The following is a 25,621-nucleotide window of genomic DNA, read 5'->3' as shown; positions in this document are numbered from 1 at the left end:
GCCTGCGTATCGCAACGAAGAGTAGCCCGTGCTCGCTGCAACTAGAGAAAAGCCTGCGCGCAGCAATGAAGACTCAACGCAGCCAAAAATAAGTTAATTAAAATGTGTAATAACACATTTTATTTAAATAGTAAAGAGAAGAGGAACCGGAAGTTATTGAATTCATATGTGCCAGGCATTTACTATGTTACATTTGACCGAGAAATAGTTCTAAGAGGCTGCAGAGATGAGAAAACAGAGGCTCAGGGGTTAGGTCCCTTCCTTGAGATCATTCTAGTCTGGGGTAGCTTGAGAGCTTATTTTTCCCACAATATTCACTGCCGCCTCTGCCCAAAAGGCAGGTTAATGGGGGAGTTGCAAATCAGTCAATAAGCTCCCCTGAATCATGTTACTCACATAGATGTTCGGTACTTGATGTCATCTTTTTCAGCCAGTTCTTCACAAGTGAGACCGTTGTGCTCTTTCCAGAGTCCCTGACACTTCCTACAGGTTTCCTGGAGATAAAGGAGAGACACAAAGACAGCTCTTGGTGAGTAGACACCATATACGTTTCTGTTTAACAATCGGGAATGCGAAACAAGCTTCACTTGGCTTGAATTCTTTCAGAGGATCTCTCTCCTTTTCAGCAGGGATATTTCTAAAGACATCTCAATAGAAGATGTAAGAATCGTTATAAGAAAGCATGGGGAAATTTTTCTCTCCTTGGATCAAAAGAAAGTGTCGCTCCCATCACCCAAGGTTTATAACGTTTTCTAAAATGCCAGGAGTCACCTGAAAAAACTACAGAAGATAAATTTATGTGATCTTGGTTTTCTAAAAATAAAATACTGTGAGCTGCTTGAGGTCTGGTTCTGCCCAGTGTTCCAGTGTTGGTCTGGCATAGACCACTTGTGTTGAATTGAAGTGAAGAACAGTCTAGATTAGGATCACTAGGGGTCCTTAAGGGAGACATTCCCTCAGTCATCCCTCACTCATAAACATGGATATCATCCTCCATAGCTTAACTTCATTTATAAACATAAATTCAAAATAATTACTAATTTTTATTCTAGGACTCTTCACAGTTTATAAAATATTTTCACATGTGCCAGAAACCATCTCACATCAGTAACAGGAATTTAAAGAAACATTAATCCAATTTAATTTCCATAAATAGAAATCACAACCCTAATAAGTACAATAAAGGAAGAAATGGTGTTGTCAGCTTTGTTTGGCCTGGGGCGACAGTGAAGGCTTGAGGAAGTGGAGCCTGAGATCAGAAAGATGAGTCAAAGAAAGCAGAAGGAGAATAGCATTCCAGACAGAGGAACAGTAAGAGAAAGACTCTGGTAGATGAAACTGGCCGAGTTTGGTTCCTGTACCTGGACTGCAGGCAGTGAAAATAGGCCTGGTGAGGCCCACTGGAGCCCATCCATGTGAGGCTTTGTAGGATGTGATTATCAGTTTGACCTTTATCCTAAGAGTGGTAGGGAGGCATCAAAAGGTGTCAAGCATGGAAGTAACATGAGCAGGTTTGTGATTTTAAAAGATGATTCTGCGTGGAGAACAGAGTAGAGGGAGAAAAGAGTGGAAGTGTAAGACACCAGGAAGCTATTAAAGTCATTCAGGAGAGAGACTATGGAGGCCCCGGTCAGGTAGGTGAGGACATGAAGGAAAGTTGACTGATTTAAGAGAAATTTAGGAAGTAAAACTGGCTGGCTTGGTGACGGCCTGGCTCTGGGAATGAGGAGAGGGAGGTATCAGCCTGATGCCTTGGTTTCTGGTTTGTGTAACCCAAGATAATAGCAACATGGATGGAGCTTGGGAACAGTGGAAAAGGCCTGGCTTGGGAGGAGGGAGGGCAGGTGTTAAGATCCCGAGTTTGATCTTGGCAGTAATGACACCGGGGACCTGTGGGACACCCAGTGGAGATGTCAGGCAGGGAGTTGGGGGTACATGTTTAGCATCTGGAAGTACCTGGGGTAGAGCTCGCCAGGAGATGTGCTAGATTATATCTTCACATCAATTCTAGAAACATCTCCTACCTCTGTACTCTCCACCTACTACTGAACTTTCTGTAATATATACTCTGCTGAGATGGCTCTAACAAGGTGCAGAGTAGTAAACATAGTAAAGATGCTAACACTTCTACGTCAAAAAAGGTGGTGGTGGGAGAATATCGTGATATATAAAACCAACCTGAAAGGATACCCAAGCAATTGGCAGTACTGATTGTCCCGAGTGGCTGGAAAGTGGGGTGAGACTTCTTATTGTAAGCTCTTTGTATCTTGTACTACACCTAACTAAAATATAAAATTTTAAAAGAGAAAGAGAAATAAAATGGACTGCTTGAGGAACTGAGAACCTGAATAACTCTCATAAAAAGGCTTCAATCAATGGCATGGGGTGGGGTGGGGTTAGAGATGAGCTGACCAGAGATTCTCTATTAAATGCTGTTGCTTCCAAGGGATATGCTGTTCTCTGGTCCACTACCTACATCTCTGTCAGTAAACAGAAGCTAAATCAGTACTGACTTCATTACTACACACCCAAACGTAAAGCAGCATAAAACCCAATTTTAAAAAAAAACCCATTTTTAAAAGACCTTGTGCCTGACTATTCTGGGAAACTGGAGGATAAACAACAGCTGGAGAATAGATGAGCTAGTATCTATATCCTAACCTTCAAAACAATACTAACCTAGCCACCCACCAGCAATAACATCTTGGAAACAACGCATGGCATTGAGAGAGTGCTTTCCAGCATTGCTGGTGATCCCGTTATTAACTCATGGGACCTTCTTCATAAGGGAAGAGCCCATTTTCTAGGTGAGGCACAGGTCCACGACGGCAGGATGACCTGGCCAAGCTGAGTCAGCTGTGAGGGGTCACCGCGAAGCCACTGCTTACTCCCAGTGTCACAGCGGCTCTCCTGTAGGTCCATGTGTGGTTTTTCAGGCATGTACTTCTCATTGAAGGGCTGAGGGGTCCCAGAGAATAAAAATGAAATGTCTTTTGAAGAGACTAGCTAGTTAGACATTGAAACCTACAATTAAAAGAAGGCAAGCAAATAGCAGGCTGGGTGAATTTTACATTTGGACCTTTCTGTGTGTTGTTTCTTTACAATGTACCCTCTCTTCTAAACGCAGCGCATACTCCACTAAGCCGTAATTCTCTCCTCTCAAGTACAGCTAGGCTTTGTTCCTAAATGCAACAAATGCTTAAACAATATTAGGCAGAAGAAATGTTCTTCAATGTTTCTAACATGAAGATAATCAATTCTTCAAAGTAAGGTTAATGAAAGTCCCAAGGACCATTTTGGAAGGTAGAGTACAACGTTGACAAGTAACTTCAAAACATGAAGGACATGCATATCCTGGCTGTCAAATCTAATTGGAGAGGCTTCCCATCGCCTGTGTGCGTTTTCAGATCAGGAGGAAACAGATGAATTCATCATCGGCCCAAATACAACAGAGAAGGCAGCTCCTTCCTTCTTGATGAGGAAGGCATGCACACACTGGTTAACTCAGCAGCTACCAGTCCATGTTCCTCATGACATCAGAGAGATTTCTGGTTAAGTTTTACGTTGCCCTTTAGTGCACAAGATGCATCAAGGTGTTTTGACTATTCATTAAGGTCTTAACTTTGTACTCTAAAGAAAGTACTCGATAGCTTCTCTTCATCCATTTTCTGCTGCTTAAATAATGTTTACTGGGTAAGGCAGAAGATCGAGTTTGGTTTCAGATGACCCTGTCAGGGAGCTGACATTTCTTCAAAGAAACAGCTTCCTAAAAGACTAGCAGACAGTGTCCAGGTCATCATCTACGCACAGCAGGGCTTCCTGCTGCTGGCAAGGAATCCAAGAGATGAGACCAAGGGTCCAAGTCACCAGACTCTGCACTTCTTGCTCGCCATCCCTCCAGGCCTGCTCTGAAGTTTCTTGGTTCCCTGTGCATCCTGCATCTTTCCTGCTTGACTTCCAGCTTTGTCTCAGAAGCGGAACACAGTCGAGACTGCTCACTTATTTCTGAATGGTTCCTCCAGTGAAACTTCTAGACTCACTCTCCAGGGGAGAGAAGTTTGCTGGCCTAAGATATGGGGTATGGGGCTGTGGCCAATTCATATCAAATCTCTGAAATTCCAGCTCTCTGCTTTGCCATCTCAGGTACTCAAAAAATGGGGGGGCCGTAAATCCTCACACCTCTTAAGTAAAAGATGAGGCCTGGGCACCTGACCATTCACAAGTGCTTAGCATACTCTAGAAGCCACAGGGCTATGGGCATTCAGGCCACATGTGTCTTCCAGCTGTCAAAGTCACTGGTTCTCCCCACCTCAAGACCCAAATGACATATGGATGCTAGCCAAATTCAGAAAGAGTTCGATTTTAAGACAGGAAAACAGACAATGAGATGGATGCTGGAACCCTTGGGAATCAATAAAGCTTGGCAAAGTCAAAGCTCAGGCAGAATCAGTGGGCTTTCCTTCCTCTCACTAAGGGAATTTGAGGATTTCTATTTTCTCTACGGCAAGGATGCCAAGGAAGTCACATATGTGAGCAAACCAAGTAGAGCACAGCGGAGGTAAGTATAATAGTGTACACATGTACGTGCGCACGCGCACACATGAGCACACAAGAGACAGCAAAGGGGGTGGGGCTAAGTCAGACAAGGATTCTTTGAGGAGTTGGTGTCTTCATGGGACTGAATAAAACCAGTATCGTGGGGACTTTCCTGGTGATCCAGTGGTAGAGATTCCGCCTTACAATGCAGGGGATGCAGGTTCGATCCCTGGTCAGCAAACTGAGATCCCAGATGCTGCGGGGCACCTAAGCCTGCGCGACACAACTACTGAGCTTGTGCGCCTCAACTAGAGAGAAGCCTGCACGCCGCAAAGAAGGTCCCTCGTGCTGCAACGAAGACCCGATGCAGCCAAAACAAACAAAAATTAAAAAACAACAGTATCATGAGTGATGAGAACATCCAGGCAACCAATAAAGTACTCCTCCAATCTGGACTGACATCTCTTAGGGAAGTGCCTTTCCCAGCTACAACAGCCATTAAAGTACGTAAAATGTAGAACCAGGGAATTCTCTGGAGGTCCGGTGGTCAGGACTCTGTGCTTTCACTGCTGAGGGCGTGGGTTTAATCCCTGGTCTGGGAACTAAGTTCCCACAAGCCGCACGGCATGGCCAAAAAAAGAAGTAGAACCAGACCTCAATCAAACATTTCAACAATGAAACATATTCAAAGTGTTAATATTTTAATGAACACAAAAGGTTTTCATATTATTAAATGGAATTGTTTTGTTTTGGGCTTCCCTGGTGGCGCAGTGGTTGGGAGTCTGCCTGCCAATGCAGGGTACACGGGTTTGTGCCCCGGTCCGGGAAGATCCCACATGCCGTGGAGCAGCTAGGCCCATGAGCCATGGCCGCTGAGCCTGCGCGTCCGGAGCCTGTGCTCCGCAACGGGAGAGGCCACGACAGTGAGAGGCCCGTGTACCGCAAAAAAAAAAAAAAAATTGTTTTTTAAATAAAATTATTTAAAAGTATTTATTTCATCCTACCCTTTACAATTTTCTGTATTTATGTATATTCTGCAATGTATGTTACAACAGTAGTACAGACACATAATTTATAAATAAATAAATACATACTTTGGGGGGAATTCTGCTGTACACATTTTTTTCCAATACAGAGAGCAATCGCAAAGTTGTGCCATCTACTACCCTAGATATCAGAAAGTCACGGAAGGGATCCAGACATGGAAGCAACCTGCCTGGGCTTGCGTTTCCAAATGCTTTGATGGACTGAAGAGGCTGAGACTAAGAGGCAGGAAGACAGTTAAGCAGCAACTGAAGAGTCTATGGGACTGGGTTGGGGAAAACATGGACTTGGATCAAGTGATGAAGGAGGAGGAGCAGATCTGAGTGAGGGTGGGAGGCAGAGGTGAGAAGAGAAGTTTAATTTTAAACGAGCTTATTTATTGACTCTCAATATTTGCTGAATTTTTATTATTGGTTGAGGGCTGTATGAGATGCTGGGGATACAGCATTAAGCAAGTTAGACTCAGTGTCTAACTTCTTGCAGCTTATGTTCTGCTGAAGAAAACAGACATTAGACAAACTTTATATATAGCTACAACTGTGACAGGAACATTCAGAGGAAAAGCACTGGGTGCTGTAAAAGAGCAGAGTTAAATTAGCCCAGCGATCAGGAAAGGCTTTTTGAGGATGTGATGTTGAAGCTGAGCCCTGAGGGATGAGCAGAGTTAGCCAGATACGGGGGAAGGGTGTTCCAGGCAGAGGGGAGAGGATGTGTGAAGGCTTTGGCACAGGTGAGGGCCTGTCTCATTCAAGCAGCACAGAGGGAGTTGGTACTGGCTGGAGCCCAAGGGGGAGAGCTGAGAGTAGACAGTGGTCAATCCTGATGCAGCCGCTGAGGCTGGAGGGAGGTGTTTGGAAAGCCAGGCTAAATGGGTGGGAAGTGCAATGATCTAATTCACATTTTCAAAAGATCACTCTGGTGGCTGATGGCTTGCTAGGTTGTAGGACCTTGCAGTGACCCCCTCACTGAACTAGGGTCTGGTAAGTAACTTTTAGGGGAACAAGCCCTAGAGTCTGGATTCAGTTCTTGGGCAGACTTCCTCCACAGCCCTCCACAAATAAGGCCACAACCTCCCTCCTGAACCAAGCTGTGCCAATGCTGAGCCTGGCAGAGGTGAGGCTGACCTGTGACCAGCAAACGGCAACATACCTATCTTTTCTTGTTAGGAATAAGAGGACCACTTTTCCTACACGATTTCAGAAAGGGACTTCATTACTATTTTAAAAAGGAGATTGTTTTTTCAGTTTTGGCTCTTCAGGTGAGTTTCTCATTGAAATGTCATCTATTATGGTACGGAACATCTTTAACAAGAGTCTTGAACTCAGACATCTCACCCGAGACCCTGATTCAAGGTTTCAGACCTATAAACCTTCTGGTACAGGCTGTTTACACACACATTTCACTTAGTCTTCACAGCAATTCTACAAGCGAAGTACTGGCCATTATCCACCCCCACCCTTTTTTTTTCTTTTAAGTAAATGAGAAAGGAAGGCTCAGAGAGGCAAGTTAACTTGTTTAAGGTCACAGAGCTATGGACTCAAGTCTGCTCAAATCCATTTACACTCCCCACTCTATTCTCACTGATTCCAGCACGGTGTCTGTGAGCAAGAACAGGTCATTGTTTACTGGAAGCCCTGAGGTTACAATGGGCATCTTCTGTAAGGAGACCACAGACGAAAGGTCAGTGAGGTCACGTAGAACCAAGCGTCAGGGTAGCAAAGGTGTGGACACCGAGCTGCAGCTGTGCAGGATGCCTGCTTCCCTGCGTTTCCTGGAGAGCTGGGAATGACCCATTAAGAGGCAGAATGGACTAGGATTAAACACAAGAACACCTTTTATTAATGATAATGATAGGAACCTGCTAATCACAAAGTAATCCTGGGCTGGACACACGTGAGGAAGTAGCTGTTCCTGCCGCTTTCAGCCAGTTGCGTGTCTGGCGGGGCACCGACGCAAGCGTGTTTTTAGATTCCCATTAGATGTACAAACGTGAGTATTCCACACCAGAACCAAATATCAGTTACCTGGTCCTTCCCTCAACCAGCCCCTGGAACTTTACTTGTAAATACTGGCCGCTCACTTCCCCAAAGGTGGCCAGGATTAGGATACATGAAGACTTGCTAGTGAGAATGCTTGAGATGATTTACCATCACCAACCCTGTGATTCAGTGCAGACAATTTCTGCACTGAAAGGAGTAAGGACACCTTCACTTTCCCTCCCTCACCCCCTTCAACAAATACCTCCTGAGCGCTGCCACGAGGACCAGGCACTGTTCTCAGCAAACGATCAGTGAACAAATGAAGTCCCTGCCCTCCCCGAGTCTACATTCTGGGAGTGCTGGAGTGGGTGTATCGCCAAACAGATAAACCTTTAGTCTGTAGGAAGACAAGGAGCACCCAGGTGAGGGGCAAAGAGGTGTGAAGGACAGCCCTGCGCAGAGGTGGCGTGTCAGCTCAAACCTGAAGGGTATCTGGTAGAGGAGCGGGAGCAGGATGGAGGGTGGTCAAGTGAGCCAGGAGAGAAGGAGAGAAGCTCAGAGAAACAGCTGTCCCAGTTCTCACGTCCGTCCTGAGCCAGCACCCAAGGCCAGCACTGTTGGCCTCCTGCCAGTGCCACACGCTCAACAACCTCAACCTCGCAAAGCTCTGCCTAGGTGTTCTTTCTCTGCTGGCAACACCTACTCATCAGCTCTCATTTCAAGTGCCGGGGGCTCTGGAAAACCCAAATGACACGGGCAAAAGTTGGCACTCTTTCTCTGGACTCTTGGAGCCCTTGGCTCCAACTCTATCACAGTAGCACTTTTAATAGTGTCTTGTAATTATCCAGTTACATCACATCTCCAAGGAGCCAAGCACTCCTTGCAGGCACAGACTATGCCCTGCTGATCACTACAGACAGGCTTGGAATGGAGGGTTCAATTCATCTATTCAAAAAATGTTATCCTTTGATTGCCTGTTATGTGCCACATGGAGATACGCTGGTGAGTAAGCCAGCAAAATTCCTGACTGAAAGGAGCTTACAATGTTCTACACTGTGGCTCAGCTATCTTTGGATTTCTAGGGCCTTACACTAGGTCTGAGACAAGCAAGGGGCTGAAGGTATGAAAAATTGCAGAGATGAAGGCTGGCAAGACAAAGCACATTCCTCTCCATACAGAGTTACAAATACAACCTCACCCCTACTCCTGGGACTTATGCATTTTACGTGGGAAAAAGGCATATGAAACCTCTTAGTAAACGGAACCCCTTCCCAAAAGAACATTAGTTCCTCCCTATCATATCTTTTTCTTTATAGTTATACAAAATATAATGATGCTTTTATGAGAAAATCAAGCTATATGTAAGAGAATTTCAAGTTAATTCTTTAGAGTTTATGCCTTAAGGATACGGGCTACGCCTTTTCCACTGTGGTTCCTCTCTTTGCTCCCTAATCACCTTCCCCAACCTAATGCATAAAACTTACAGATCAGTTATTACCAAGAAGCTAACGGCCAAATGCCTGCAGATGGTGCTTGAGAAAGCACTGCATATATTTCAAATAAGACATTCTTTGTTGATTTTCTCCTATAGCTCCAATATGTGGAAACCGATCTCTCTTCATTTCCAATGAAAGGAGCTTCACCAACTATACTGCTTGTGCGAGCCTCTATTTTAGAGGGATTAAGACTCAAAAATTACGGTCAAGACTTCTCTGGTGGCACAGTGGTTAAGAATCCGCCTGCTAATGCAGAGGACACGGGCTCGAGCCCTGGTCCAGGAAGATCCCCCATGCGGCGGAGCAACTAAGCCCACGCACCGCAATTACTGAGCCCGCACTCTAGAGCCCACGAGCCACAACTGCTGAGCCTGTGTGCCACAACACCTGGAGCCCGTGCTCCAGAACAACAGAAGCCACCGCAGTGAGAAGCCCACGCACCACAACGAAGAATAGCCCCCGCTTGCTGCAACTAGAGAAAGCCAAAAATAAATAAATAAATAAATAAATTTATAAATGAAAAAAAATCACAGTCAGCCTAGCTCTTTCCTTCTCCCACCCAGGGGCTCTGGAAGGTCAGTTACCACCTGAGGTCAGATCACAGGTTCCTCCTGCCCACCCCTCACCCCAACAAGACCAGTCCACTCTGCCTGGGCCCACTTTTCTTTTTTTTTAATCACTATTTTTTTTTGAATTTTATTTTATTTATTTTTAACACAGTACGTTCTTATTAGTCATCCCTTTTATACATATTAGTGTATATATGTCAATCCCAATCTCCCAATTCATCACACCCCTACCCCCACCACTTTCCCCCCGTGGTGTGCATACGTTTGTTCTCTGCATCTGTGTCTCAGTTTCTGCCCTGCACACTGCTTCATCTGTACCATTTTTCTAGGTTCCACATGTATGCGCTAATATATTTGTTTTTCTCTTTCTGACTTACTTCACTCTGTATGACAGTCTCTAGATAACATCCACGTCTCAACAAATGACCCAATTTCGTTCCTTTTTATGGCTGAGTGATATTCCATTGTATATATGTACCACATCTTCTTTATCCATTTGTCTGTCGATGGGCATTTAGGTTGCTTCCATGACCTGGCTATTGTAAATAGTGCTGCAATGAACACTGGGGTGCATGTGCCTTTTTTTTTTTTTTTTTTTTTTTTTTTCTTGCTGTATGCGGGCCTCTCACTGCTGTGGCCTCTCCCCGTGCGGAGCACAGGCTTCGGACACGCAGGCTCAGCGGCCATGGCTCATGGGCCCAGCTGCTCCGCGGCACGTGGTATCCTCCCCGACCGGGGCACGAACCCGTGTCCCCTGCATCGGCAGGCGGACTCTCAACCACTGCGCCAACCAGGGAAGCCCTGCATGTGTCTTTTTGAATTATGGTTTTCTCTGGGTATATGATGCCTGGGCCCACTTTTCTTAAAGAACAAACAAAATTTGAACATTAATTCTTTAAATGATGTCTTGTAATTATTGGATTACATCATGCCTCTACAAGAAGCCAAGCTCTCCTTGCAGGGGATTTCTCTCCTTACTCAAAGTAAATAATCACTCTGAGGCAGAAGAACCTTTTGATTTCTGAATGTAGAAATTCAAATCTGGGTGTGACCCGGGAACAGCTCTGGGCAACATTACTGTGGAATGGGCTTCTTTGGGGAAGATTCCACACTGTTCTTATTTTTTGATGGTCACACACACACACACACACACACACACACACACACACACACACACTAAATTATGGAGAATTAAAAAAATGTGTGCACTGGATGCGCACCCTACCATTTCTATGCACAGAAGCAGATTTTGAAAAAAGAAATCTCCAAATCTTACTCCTGCAGATTAGAAAGAAGTCAAGCACTCCCTTCCTTTGGATCCACCAGGATTAGGTGACAAATCAGAATAAGTGGTTTATAAACTTGGTTTCTGTGCTAATGCTGCCCTCTAGGGATAGAAAGCTATAAAGGTACGGAGACTTAAAGAGATTTACGCTGCCTGGGAAAAGGGTAATGCTTGAGAAATACTGACTGGGAAAAGCCCATTACATCAGGGCCACAGCTGCCTGCTTTTTACTATACTATGGGGACCAGGACTTCTAAGATAAAAAGTGGGAGGTAAATGTTTCCTGAAATAAATGTAAGTTCAAATACTGATAACGTTCTCTAGAATGTCCACTTAACAGAACCAATGGGACAATATAAGCAACACCCGGGGCAATGCCAGGAGGTGGACATTAATATAATCTGATTACTGCTCTGGGCATTGGGGAATAAAATGGACAAATACAAATCCCCTACCTTCAGAGAATTTACTGGGGGTGGAGGGGAGGTCACACCATATGTCAAATAAGTAAAATACACAGTGAGATGAGATTATAGGTGCTTAGGAGAAAAACACAGGGAGGAAGAATGTTAGCATTGGGTTGCAGAAAGGGAAATTATTCATAATTTTAAAGTGGGTGGTTGGGGAAGGCCTCTCTGAGAAGGTGTATTTAAGCAAAGACTTAGGAAAGCAAGTAAGCTTTGTGATGTCTGGGGGAAAGAATTCCAGGCCATGGAAACAGCAAGAAGGGAGGTGGAAAGGCCAGTAAGCTGTAAGGAGGGCAGGGTGTCTGGGGCCTGGGAGGCAATGATAAGGACTTTGGCTTGTACCCAGAGTAAACAGGTTAAAGAGGATTCCCTCTACAAGGACTTGAGTGAGTTAAGTCCCAAAGAACCCCCATCTGCTGGCTCCCCTTTCCTGGCGATTTCTCAGGTCTCCGAGCCACACCTCCACCCGAGCCCTGGGCCTCTCCTCCCTTGTGCTGTGCGCACAGCCTTGAAAGGGCAGGAGGGCAGAGGCTGTGACTAAGCCCTGTCCAAAGGGGTTAGCTCACGGCGGACGCTCAACACAGTGCAAGTCTGTGGAACCAGCTACTTACAGCTATGATTTTTAAACTATGGACTACAAACCATTGGTGGGTTATGAAATCATTTCAGTAGATTATGATAAAAAAAAAAAACTAGAACGGAAAAGAAGATACTAGAGTGCATTCCACATGTCAGGCATTTGTTTTTTGTAAAACTATTGTTTTTGGTTATACATATATGTGTTTATGCATGTGTTGGTTCTAGGGTAAAATATATTCCTACTATAGGTCACAGTTAAAACAGTCTGAAAACCATCAACTTAGGATTCATTCATTTATTCAAGAACCAAAAAGTTTCTCTAAGGGATCAGAGAGGCTCTTTCTTCCAGGGACCAGCTGTGAGGAATTGAAAAATGGACCCATCTCCAGTTTACCCTAGAGGTAATGATTTTAGTGAGGAACAATGCATGAGAATCAGGTAGAACAACAGACTTCAGGAGGGCTCAGGAGCAAAGCAATGTATTATGAAGTGGTGGATCTAATAAAAGGTCACTTCGACTGTCAAAAATAAACATTGTTAGAACTTGGACAGAAACAAGCCCAGTGCTCACTCCAAGGGCTACTCCTGGGGGACTTCCCTGGTGGCGCAGTGGTTGAGAGTCTGCCTGCCAATGCAGGGGGCAAAGGTTTGAGCCCTGGTCCGGGAAGATCCCACATGCCGTGGAGCAACTAAGCCTGTGCGCCACAACTACGGAAGCCGGTGTGCCTAGAGCCCATGCTCCGCAACGGGAAGCCATTGCAATGAGAAGCCTGTGCACTGCAATGAAGAGTAGCCCCCGCTAGCTGCAACTATAGAAAGCCCATGCACAACAACGAAGACCCAACGCAGCCAAAAATAAATAAATAAAAAAACAAAACAAAACAAAAAAAACGGGCTACTCCTGGGCTTCCTGGAGCTTCTGGGAATCCTGGCCTGGAAGGAAGAGCCAGCAAAGCCAGCTCTTCCCTGCTCTTACTCCACCGTCAACATGCCCTGGAAGGGAGGCTCCAGATTTCAGGAAAACCAAAAGATGTACCTCCCACAATATGCTTCGAGACCTCATCTATATTTTCATGGTGTTAGGTAGCTGGGCAGGGGTGTTGAGGGGCAGACAGACAATAAAGGCCACTCACAATCCAGAACTTGGAGAGAAGTGACCCTCTGCCTCAGTGTTAAACCGGGAAATGCTACGTATTTCTTGCAGGAGACAGACAAGTGGCAGAAGGGCTCAGGGAGCAAGTCTACAAATCAAACAGGAGAGGCATGGCCAAGGAGAAGAGTGCTATAGCCTAATGAACAGCCTCACAACCTGAGAAACAGAAGGATATTACCTGAGCTACCTGAGGTTAGAAAAAGAAGAAATGAAGGATTTGTCAGCCTGACTCCACATGCTCTAAAGAAGAGGTAACTGCACCAGCCAGCTCAAGTATCTCTGGCCTTGTCACAGCTACCATCCTGCAGCCGTGACAAATAGCCATGAGATGTCTGGACCTGTCCCCTGCCTTGCGCTCCCTCTTAGATGTGCCTTTGGGGACAGACAGCATGTACTGGAAGGCCAACCTAGGTGTCTATGTGGCAGTTACATCTGGGACTCTAGCTGCATTCTGTTTTCTCTTTTAATCTTGTGTGGATTTGGCTTGGGTCAGTGTAAAATTCAGCTTCTCCATCAGTAGTGTCAGACAAAACCCTTGACCCCGGCACTCACTTTCTGTGTGCACAAAAATCACTGGGGTTGCTAATAAAAGATGCAGATTCTAACGCTGTGGTGCTGGGCGGGCCCAGGAACCTGCACATAGAGCAGCTTCTTGGGACACTGCTAGAGCTGGCTTACAGATTATGCTTTGAGAAACCTTGTCCAGATCCCCGCACTGCCTCCTTACGAGGTCTGGCCTTGATGGCTTTCCTCTAGGACAGTCATGACTACTCTTCAAGGGTAAATAAATGGTAATTAATGTCCCTCACCTAATAGGCTGCCCAGTTTCCTGGGCATTCCTGAGTAGACAGCATGCACACTTTTGTTCTTTTTTTCTTCTTTGACAAAGTTAGAAAAAAAGGTCTTTTGAACATACTGTTCACTTGTATTTTAGCCTGGTCTGATGATGTACTGTAAGCCATAAAAGTAGAGACACCAGGCCCCGCCACACAGGCCTGTGAGAAGGAGTGGAGACCACCTTAGCTAGCAGCCCTCCCCAGTGGCAGGTCCGGCAACAGGCTGGGAGATTTATGCAGCTGGGGTTCCAATAGGCTGCCCAGGTAGAGGAGGAGCCATGAGGTCTGAGCACAGGAAGAAGGAGGAAGCAGAGACCTCAATCACAGGTAGTTCAGTGGAAGTGCTGATTCTAAGGTGGAGTGCAGTTTCAGGGGGCATTCTGTACAGTTGGCAGTGGTACCAGCACCCAGGGTCAGGACTCAGGGTTCAAAATACCCCTTGGTGGACGCTGGATAGGACAGCTCACAGAGGTCTCTGACCTAGGCTTTCCACCTTATGAGCAAAGGTTTCCAAAGAGGGAGACCCTGTAGTCCACTCACGGTGGCCTGTTTCCACAGGAGGCAGCCTGGCTGCTCCCCGAGCCTGTACCTCCACCTCCTTCCTGCCCCCACAGATGGTTTATGCCCTACCAGGAGAGACCAAGAGGTGAATATAGTTATAATAAAATGAGAAAACATCCCCAAAGAGGTCTGGACTAACAGTTGTGCTGCACAGGTCAGTAAGGCTCTCTGGGACAGGGAAGGCATAGAAACTTTCTCAAATGTTAAAGCTAATAGAAGAAAATGTAGGCAAATATCTGTGTGTTCTTTGGTTAGGAAAGGATTTCTTAAACAATTCCCCAAAGCACCCACTACAAAGGTGAAACAACTGAAATGAGTAGTTTTATCCTAAGGAGGACACCATAGACCAGGGTTAACAGATGTGTGACTGACTAGAAGATATCTGGAGCACTTAAAACTGAAACAAGATTAATGTCTAGAATGTACAGGGAACTGGCAAAAATTGGGAAGTAAAAAAAAAAAAAAAAAAAAAAAAAAAAAAAAAGATAGAAAAATGGGTTAAAGATATGAGAGGGGAGATGTGCAACTTTAAAAGTTACCAAAGACAAATGGCCAACAGACACATGAAAAGATGCTCAACATCGCCAATTATTAGAGAAATGCAGATCAAAACTACCATGAGGTACCACCTCATACCAGTCAGAATGACCATCATCAAAAAGTCTATAAATAAACTTTGGAGAGGGTGTAGAGAAAAGGAAACCCTCCTACACTGTTGGTGGGATGGTAAATTGGTGCAGTCACTAAGGAGAACAGGATGGAGGTTTCTTAAAAAACTAAAAATAGAGTTTCCATATGATCCAGCAATGCTACTCCTGGGCATATACCCAGAAAAAACAAAAACTCTAATTTGAAAGGATACCCGCACCCCAATGTTCACAGCAGCACTATTTACAATAGCCAAGACATAGAAGCAACCTAAATGTTCACTGAAAGATGAATGGATAAAGAAGATGTGGTGTATATATACAATGGAATACTACTCAGCCATAAAAAAGAATGAAATAATGCCATTTGCAGCAACACGGATGGACCTAGAGACTTCCATACTAAGTGAAGTTAAGTGAGACAGAGAAAGACAAATACTATATGATGTTGCTTTTACGTGGAATCTAAAAAAATGGTACAAATGAACTTATTTACCAAACACAAATAGACTCACAGACATAGAAAACGAACTTATGGTTGCCAAATGCGGAAGGAGGTAGGAGGGATAAATTTGGAATTTGGGATTAACAGACACACACTACTATACATAAAACAGACAAACAATAAGGACCTACTGTATAGCACAGGAAACTATATTAAATATCTTATAACAACACATAATGGAAAAGAGTCTGAAGAAGAATACACACACACACAACTGAATCACTTTGCTATACACCTGAAACATTATAAATCAACTATACTTCCATAAAAAAAAAAAACAGTTACCAGAAAAATGTATATGAAAACACTTTATACTAAGCAGACTGGCAACAATCAGAAAGTCAATCCACGTGAGGTGCTGGTGAGGCTGTGTGTCAAAGGGAACCCCTGAGTACAGCTGGAGAGTGTCAACTGCCTGGCCACCTCCACCTAGGGTTGCTTCCCCAGGCCCATAAGGATGCATTCAGGGGTCTAGGATGGTAGAGAGGTGCTACGGTACACAGGAGAATGGATAACAAAATGCTATGCAGGCAAGGAGAAACATTCACAAAAAGCAATGCAGAAAAGACCTCAAAAACAGTATGAAAAAAAGAACAGAATGAGATCTACAGCACATATCATTTATGTAAATGAAAATCATACAGGCATAGAACTCTATTTTCTCAAGATACACACATATCCAAGGACATATACTGAATATTTAAAATGGGTGTCTAAGGGGGAGGAGATAGGAGTAGGGATTGGAGATGGAGAAAACCCAGTAAAACAAGAGGGGTCTTCTGCACCTGGTTCTGATGGTGCGCTTGTAGGTGGAGAGTGTGACTGATTTAGATTCGTGGACTTGGGGTTCCAGTCCTCACCCCAAGACTAAAACACACCATTCATACACTCTGGGCTCAAACTGCTATTACTGCCCCCACCCTCCCTAGGATTTAAAAGCAGCTGTAGAAGGACTGGATTAACCTCCATATTTGCAAATCAAAAAGCAAAGCACGATGATCAGGGTGTAAGCACAGAGTGTGGGTGTATTCTGGGGTGTATCTTTCACTAATACTTTTATTTTGGTTAGGTCTGGGGATTTATTTCATTGACTTGGTCTAAATATGACTGAGTTTTAGAATACTTTAGAAAAAACCTTCAATAATAAAAAATCAAAATAATAAGAATAGCACATACTGAGAATTTTTGCTGCTGTTTCTATGACTGCCCAGCATGCTCCTTCTTTCTCCCCATCCATTGTTAAGGAGTTGAAAACTAGATAACTAAGTGTTTTAGAACTGGATCTCAAATAAAAATAGACTGATTTGAGGGCAAATCTCTAGGCTCACCTGGGAGGACAAAGCATCACAGACTGTGATGTTAACTATTTTGGATGCTTCAAAGGCTTTTCTGATTAGCTCCTGCCACTATTTCAGTGTGGAAGATGAAAAAAGGCAGCTGTGGAAAATTCTTCTCAAAAATGCCAATGACTACAAAATCTGCCCTGGCTTGACCTTACAGCCCTTTCCCAGCCAGATTATCTTCGCCTGCTGGGCCAACACCGTACGGGGAGTGGTACTCTCTGGCTCAGCAGACAAGTCCGAGGGGGCTGTGGGGGTACTAGGTCAATCCCCTGACTCTGTGTTCAGTTTCCCTGAGGGTGGAGCTTCCAGCCTATGCAGAGCGCCATGCAGACCCAACAACAGTCTTTAGGTACTAGGGCGGAGGAGACAGGTGCCTTGTCTTCTCATTTTACTAGACGACAAGCCTCTCTGACGAGGACATGTTCAGTCAGTTCTCATTAACGGGCTTTCTCACGAAATCCAACCCATGAGGTTAGTGCAGTCGGAGACCAGGAATGTGGTACGTTACTGCCTTTTTCGATCTGGTGCCCAGGTCTCATCAGACTCATCTTAAATTTTTAGGATTCACGGTTTATGAGATGTTGTCAGTGTACTTTTATGAAACCCTTGTCAAGAAAACAAGGCTTGAAAAGGAAGTCATCACAGACACATAGTATCTGGAACTGTAACAGCAAATGCCATGTTTAATAATGGGATTAATCAAGTGAAGTCTGGATTTATCTGTATTCCCTCATTTGATGAACTAGAAAATGGGGACATTATTGTAATCATGTTTGTTTTCTCCCCAGGATTCAAGGAGAAGGGAGTTATTTCTGAAGAAAACATGACAGATTTAGATTTTATGTGGTGGATTTGGGGAACTGTTTGGCGGTGTGGTTTGAACTTGTTAGGCTAAGAGCTCAGGGAGGGGTGGGGCTGCAGTCCAGATGTATGAGGCTCTGGCGCGCAGAAGGCATTTAAGACAGCTTGGATGAGGTCACCCAGGGCGAGTGGGGACAAACGCAAAGGGGCACAGGTCAGAGCGCCAGGGTGCTCCAGGGGTGGCATGCAGGGCAGAGAGGAAGAGATAGGAAGCTTCTGAGTGGTGGGGATTATTAAGGCACTAGATTAGGTTTCTAAAATGGAAAGATGACAAATGAAAGAGAGCGGGTAAAACTGCTATGCCTTAGGGACTGGCAATCTCTCTTTTGGGTACTTAATAACATCACACCCATCTCTCTCTGCCTGAGTATCGAGGCACATCCTACTTGCATTTCTCTCTGGTGATGTCTTTCACAGTTCACTACAGAATTTCTGGCATTTTGTAGTCCTACAGTGATAGGAATCCAAAGCCCTGCTAGTGTCAGGCTTCCTGGAACCAAGAATTGGCTCAACTTTGAGCCCATTCAGCCACTAGATAACACTCAGATAATTCTTGGCTCAAATTTTGTTAATTATTGATGGGTTAGAATTGCATCATTCATGAAACATAAGATCACAAGTTGGTAGCAACTTCCTGGAACTAAAAACTTCAGTTTTAATTTACAGAAAAAGGAACTCCTAGGTGGATCTCCAATTGGAGTGTACCAATACTATCTTTCCAATACTAGTACCAATACTGTCTTTAGCTGGGCTTAAGGCAAGGTATTCAGGCCTTAAGAGTATACATACAGGAAGCAAGATCCTCCGAAAAGTTGTTAAAACTGGTAGTTACAGTTCATATGACCATTTTTGATACTGAAACTGGTAATGATTTCTGGAAAACTTGGGAGAACAGGTTCCTGAAGGAGCGGTAGGGGTTGTGGTAGGAAATAGCCAATGAGAGCATTAAAGCAGGGCAGGGAGGAAAACAATTCTTCTCATTACTTCCCTTCAGTGGCTGCCTTTTCCCCGCACTCCTGTGACAGGCCCTACTTGTCTGCATTTTTCCATCTTCTCGCTCGCCTCCCTGTTGACCCCTCTATCCCACTCTTTCTCCAATGACGTTCATTTCCCCTTTCAGAAATGGACTTTCATAAGGAAGCAGAGGTCACATGTGAGCCTTTCCCTTGTGGAGTCTGTTGTCCTGTTCCCTTGAACGTGGCCCGCACTCACTCTTTTTTGGATCCCTCAGGACAACGCACTCTCTCTAGTTTCCTTTTTCTTCCTCTTCCCTGAGACAGACACACAGACTTGCTCTGTTGGAAGGATTTTATGGCTCACCATGCTGGGTGGACAGATTGGAGAAAAAAATGACATATAGAAAGTTCGTTTTCAGAAACTCCCTTAAAAAAAAAAGTACTGGTTTCTGGGATGTGGTTTCAGGTACACTTCTGTGCTGGTAACTGGTAAATCCCATTGGATTTCCTTCCACTTTTATTTTTAAAGCTCATACGCCCTCCCCACCTGCTGACCCAACCCAATGAAAGGAATAAAGACAACACAATGTAGCAGAAGGCTTGGAGAAAAAGAGGAAGTATTTGCTGCTATTTACTGCTATGGGCAGTCTCTTCTCAAAGAGTTACCACCTTCAGATCTCCCTGTAGTAGTATAAGCATTAAATGAGAAAAGGTGTCACCTCTGGTAGGGTGCCTGGCACTGAGAGGCTTTTTTTTTTTTCCACATCTTTATTGGAGTATAAATGCTTTACAATGTTGTGTTAATTTCTGCTGTACAACAAAGTGAATCAGCTGTATGTATACATATATCCCCATATCCCCTCCCTCTTTAGTCTCTCTCCCACCCTCCCTATCCCACCCCTCTAGGTCATCACAAAGCATCGAGTTGATCTCCCTGTTCTATTCAGCAGCTTCCCACTAGCCATCCATTTTACATTTGGTAGCGTATATGTCAATGTTACTCACTTCATCCCAGCTTCCTCTCCCCTCCCCCTGCTCCGTGTCCTCAAGTCCATTCTGTATGTCTGCATCTTTATTCCTGCCGTGCCACTAGGTTCATCAGTACCGCTTTTTAAAATTCCATATATATGCATTAGCATACGGTATTTGTTTTTCTCTTTCTGACTTACTTCACCCTGCATGACAGATTCTAGGTCCATCCACCTCACTACAAATAACTCAATTTCGTTCCTTTTTATGGCTGAGTAATGGTCCATTGTATATATGTGCCACATCATCTTTATCCATTCATCTGTCGATGGACAGTAGGTTGCTTCCATGTCCTGGCTACTGTAAACAGAGCTGCAGTGAACATTGTGGTACATGTCTCTTTTTGAATTATGGTTTTCTCAGGGTATATGCCCAGTAGTGGGACTGCTAGGTCATATGGCAGTTCTATTTTTAGTTTTTTAAAGAACCTCCATACTGCTCTCCATAGTGGATTTATCAATTTACATTCCCACCAACAGTGCAGGAGGGTTCCCTTTTCTCCACGCCCTCTCCAGCATTTATTGTTTCTAGATTTTTTGATGATGGCCATTCTGACCAGTGTGAGGTGATACCTCATTGTGGGTTTTTTTGTTTTTTTTTTGCTGTACGCGGGCCTCTCACTGTTGTGGCCTCTCCCGTTGTGGAGCACAGGCTCCGGAAGCGCAGGCTCAGGGGCCATGGCTCACGGGCCCAGCCGCTCTGCGGCATGTGGGATCTTCCGAGACCGGGGCACGAACCTGTGTCCCCTGCATTGGCAGGCGGACTCTCAACCACTGCCCAGGGAAGCCCCTCATTGTGGTTCTGATTTGCATTTCTCTAATGATTAGTGATGTTGAGCATCTTTTCATGTATTTGTTGGCCATCAGTATGTCTTCTTTGGAGAAATGTCTACTTAGGTCTTCTGCCCATTTCTGGATTGGGTTGTTTGCTTTTGTGATACTGAGCTGCATGAGCTGCTTGTATACTTTGGAGATTAATCCTTTGTCAGTTGCTTCATTTGCAAATATTTTCTCCCATTCTGAGGGTTGTCTTTTAGTGCTGTTTATGGTTTCCTTTGCTGTGCAAAAGCTTTTAAGTTTCATTAGGTCCCATTTGTTTATTTTTGTTTTTATTTCCTTACTCTAGGAGGTGCGTCAAAAAGAATCTTGCTGTGGTTTATGTCATAGAGTGTTCTGCCTATGTTTTCCTCTAACAGTTTTATAGTGCCTGGCCTTGCATTTAGGTCTTTAATCCATTTTGAGTTTATTTTTGTGTATGATGTTAGGGTGTGCTCTAATTTCATTCTTTTACATGTATCTATCCATTTTTCCCAGCGCCACTTATTGAAGAGGCTGTCTTTTCTCCACTGTATATTCTTGAGAGGCTCTCCCTTTGAATGCTGACCTCACTAGCAGGGACTCAGCTTCTCTGCTGCTCCTCTCACCTGCTGCCATTTGTGTTTCTAACTCCCCAGCAATTAGAGAGAGCACCAGCAATAGCCTAATGTTCCTCAGGGCTTGTTTTCTACATTTGCACATAGTGCAGTGTGGGTATGTCTGTCTTTTCTTTTTCTTTTGCTCATAAGGTTTGCAGGGCAGATTCTATACTGATATCATCCACTTAAAATATCGACTAAGTGCCCACCGGGGGCCAAGCAGACTGCCAGGTATAGTCAGCAGTGCTTGAAATTATCAAACTGTGTGCTCTCTTTATGCTTCACATATTGGCAATGTTTTGAACAGAGGGCCTAATCCTTCCACCGTGGACCCTGGCAATACTTTGCCTGGGTTACGCCTGACCACAAAGCTCTTTTCTTCAGAGTTCAGGGCCTTCCTTCCTCACTGTCCAGGGAGTGGACGGCCATTTATAAACATGTAATTTGCCCACAGGCACACGGTCAGCTCCTGGAAAAGGGATGGCAATCAAGGGGACTACATACTCGCAAAGGTTTTCAGAATGATTTTCCTCCAAAGAACCCAGAATTCTCCCAAATTCTGTACATTTTTTTTTTTTTGCTGTATGTGGGCCTCTCACTGTTGTGGCCTCTCCCGTTGCGGAGCGCAGGTTCCGGACGCACAGGCTCAGCGGCCATGGCTCATGGGCCCAGCCGCTCCGCGGCATGTGGGATCTTCCTGGACTGGGGCACGAACCCGTGTCCCCTGCATCGGCAGGCAAACTCTCAACCACTGCGCCACCAGGGAAGCCCCCAAATTCGTACATCTTAAGGAGATAGAATCCTCAACTGTCTTCCCAGAAAGGAAAGAGCAAACAATGGTAAAAAACTGAAAGGGTGCAGTCATTTCTGACCTTTACTGGTACTTTCACATTCCCTCCTTCTGTTCTGCTATCAATGGGAGGTACAATCAGGGCTGTTTAATTCTTATGAAGCAGGTTAAGAAAACCAAGAGTGACATGGATTGCTGATGTGTTGCCAATGACAGTCCCTTTCCTTTGGTGTTGGAAGGAACGTTCTCTCCTCGAACTTAGCTGGAGGTAGAGTTATACCCGCGTCACAAGTGCCATTTATACAGCAGGCTTGCAGGGAGGCAGCGGCTGCCTAGCTAGTAGTTTTTCATATTCTCATTAACAAACAAACAAACAAACCCCCTCCTCAGAGTAAACAGCAATGATGAGCTCTCATTCTTTCTCTCCTTGCTCCTTAAGTGTGACAAAAAGAAAAGCCTCTCTTGGGCCCAAGCAATATGACTGAATAGAAGGGTCAGAAAAGGGAGGAAAAACGGTCAACTTGACACAGGGGCATGATAAAAAATGCAAGTGGAAGAATCCCAACTCGAAAGGCACAGAAACAGGAACACAGAGACCAGTCTCGATACAAAAACGCTTCGTGCTGTCACTCTCCTAATGCCTCCCTCCCTCCATGCTCCCACTTCACATGCTTTGGCAACTCCAGCTATGCTGTAAGTTTTCATATATTTTTGTTATGGAAACAGTAAAACACTATGTATTTGGTTAGTACACTATCCATCTGATGTCTTCAAATACTATCGTCCTTACACCCCTACTGAACTCACATGCCCACATGGCTCTTTATCCAATTTTTTTTCCTTCCCTCCCTCCCTCTTCTTTCTTTCTTTATGCAGGCTGTGCCGGGTCTTAGTTGCGGCACATGGGATCTTTTAGTTGTGGCATGCAGACTCTTAGTTGTGGCACACATGCAGGATCTAGTTCTCTGACCAGGGATCAAACTTGGGCCCCCGGCATTGGGAGTGCGGAGTCTTACCCACTGGACCACCAGGGAAGTCACTCTTTATCCAACTGAAAACTAGTCCTTTCCCTTAGGAATACGAGCAGTTTAATCAATGATTTTTAGTTCTGTGGGACATAATAGTATAAAGAACATCAGAGAACATTCGGGGGATGGTTACCTAGTTACTGCTCCTCAAAGGATGAGCAGCACTGTCTTTCCCTGGGAGCTTGTTAGAAATGCAGAACATCAGGCTCCGCTCTAGACTTACTAAGCAGATTTGCATTTTGACAAGATCACTGAGTGATTCTAATACACAGTAAAGTCTGAGAAGCCCTGGCCTCTTCTTACACAGGTCTTGGTTTTGCTGATCTTTCTGATACCTCTATTCAGACAAGAAAAAAATCAGGTAATATGGGTTCTTTAGTAGATCAGTTTTCACTACTGGCAATTTTTAGGGAAGTTGACTATATTCATTCTCCATTCTTTTCAGCATGGCTAAGGGGACTGGCAGAGTTTACTCAATGCTCATGAAATCAACACTCCATCTTGCTTCAAGGGAAAGGCCATCAACATATTTAACAGTAGGGGACAAAGAGGTATGAGAGAGTGAGGTGACAGGAGGGAGCAACAGTGAAATCTACAATTCTTTATGCTTGTAAATCAAGGTCTAAAATTTATTATCAAATTTGCCAAATATTGTTGTTGAAAACGATATGGTGAACAATGCATTTTGGAAAGCACCTTGCAAACAAACAATGCCGGTGCAGGGTCTTCAAGACTGTATATAAACCATCTGCACTGAGCACATACTCGCCTGCCCGTCCGTAAAGGCTGCTTGCTGATGCAGGGAAGGACCCAGCTATGCGGGCAGGCAGGGCTTGCCTGATGCCACGTCGAGGAAGCTGCCAAGAAGAGACATTCAGAACCAGGCGAGAGTGCTGAGCTGACTGCTGATGAAGACAAATGGTCTTTTATTTTCTTGTTTGCTTATTCTTGGACTTAAATTTTCAGTACAGTTACTCACTCAAGTATAAAACAAACCTTAGTATACCACTATCTCAAACACTATCAGAAAGTGTTTGATCAGAGAGAAACTAATCAATGGTGCGTCCTCACCATTTGACCCTAAAGCATGCTTAACCACCACCCACTAATGCTTAACCACTTTTTCATTAGTTTTCTTCATGTTCAAACACCCAAAGGTGACCTCTGGAAGCAAAAGTGCAACTAAGGTGTTGTAAATGAGTCTCGTAACACAATATGCTGCAAACGTGACTTCCCTCTCATCTCTTTTAAGCTGTCTTTCAGCCTTTATCCGTGGCCCCAATTCTCAGTTCCAGTTATATGGTGTACCGAGGGGGAACTTGTAGTGTTTGGCCATGTGAGGAGCCTGTCCACAGCCTTCCTTGAAGGCAAGATAAGCCCAGCCCAGGAAGGTAGAGCTGAAGGTCTACTCAATAGGAACCATGTCACTCACGCCCCCCTTCCATGTCCCCTCCCCTAGAAGGGCCTAGTGATTTTGTGAACACCCGACCCTGCAGAGAGTTGCCAGAGTGGTAGCCTGCTCTGGTGTTGCCAGTGTCTTTGTTTTTCATTCTTAATTCCTTCCTTAGAGCAACTACTCAAAACAACAGACGGACAATAGGACAAAACTTCACCAGAACCCATTTGTCTTTTGTCAGGCTCCCCAAGCTCTGCTCCACTCGGGCTCAGCAGCAATTGCCCTATGTGCCTGGATGAAGGCTGGACAACCTGGAAATACATGGGGACACACCTGCTAAAGCTCTAATAGATTTGTCTCTGGTTCAGTTGTAAGCTCAATTATAAACACTCCTGATTTCTGTGGCTTTCTCACCTGAATCAGGCTACAAAAGACACTTTATTTTGGCGGCCATTATGGACTGAATTGTGCTCCCTCCTAAATTCAGATGTTGAAGTCCTCACCCCCAGTAGCTCAGAATGTTAATCTGTTTAGAGACAGGGCCTTTAAAGGGGGGATTAGGTTGAAATGAGGCTCTTAGGGTAGACCCTAAGCCAACCTGACTGGTGTCCTTATGGAAGAAGGGTATCTGGACACAGAGAGAGACACCAGAGATTTGCATTCACAGTGGAAAGGCCCTGTGAGGACACAGTGAGGAGGTGGCCATCTGCAAACCAAGGAGAGAGGCCTAAGAAGAAATCAAACTTGCCAACACCTTGATCTTGGACTTCCAGCCTCCAGAACTGTGAGAAAGTAAATGTCTGTTGTTTAAGCTGCCAGTCTGTGGTATTCTGTTATGGCGGCCCTAGCAAATTAATAGGGTGGCCTTCAATGGTGATCAAACACTGGATGGTGGTGGATCTAGAGAGGTCTTGACCCTCTGTGCGCACACTGCTGCCCTTTGACCTTCTTCATTCATGCTGAAACTCTAAGTCATGATTTTTGGGGGACAGATGGGAACAGGTTGTGGAGACTATGACTAGGTCCCTGAAAACCGAGAGTGCCACTGGTCTATTTTCCATTCAGATGAACACGTGGCTTCCTGGAAGTGGGGCCTCTAAGTATATGTTGACTTTGGGGGAATAATTTTTTTTTTTTTTTTTTTTTT

The 25,621-nt window shown here is 44.7% G+C and overlaps 1 protein-coding gene across 2 annotated transcripts in view; it reads right to left on the bottom strand.

The window, feature by feature from the left end:
- RNF216 (ring finger protein 216) overlaps nt 1–25,621 on the bottom strand; it is a 154,966-nt gene that overhangs the window by 28,892 nt on the left and 100,453 nt on the right. For both annotated transcript variants that reach the window (XM_007447076.1, XM_007447077.1), the window contains exon 13: nt 397–494. In XM_007447076.1, the coding sequence (XP_007447138.1) occupies nt 397–494 (98 nt within the window). The remainder of the gene's footprint in view (nt 1–396; nt 495–25,621) is intronic.

This window comes from Lipotes vexillifer, unplaced genomic scaffold, assembly GCF_000442215.2.
Source record: "Lipotes vexillifer unplaced genomic scaffold, Lipotes_vexillifer_v1.1 scaffold625, whole genome shotgun sequence".
Classification (NCBI taxonomy): Eukaryota; Metazoa; Chordata; class Mammalia; order Artiodactyla; family Lipotidae; genus Lipotes; species Lipotes vexillifer.
This window is presented reverse-complemented; position numbering and strand designations above follow the sequence as displayed.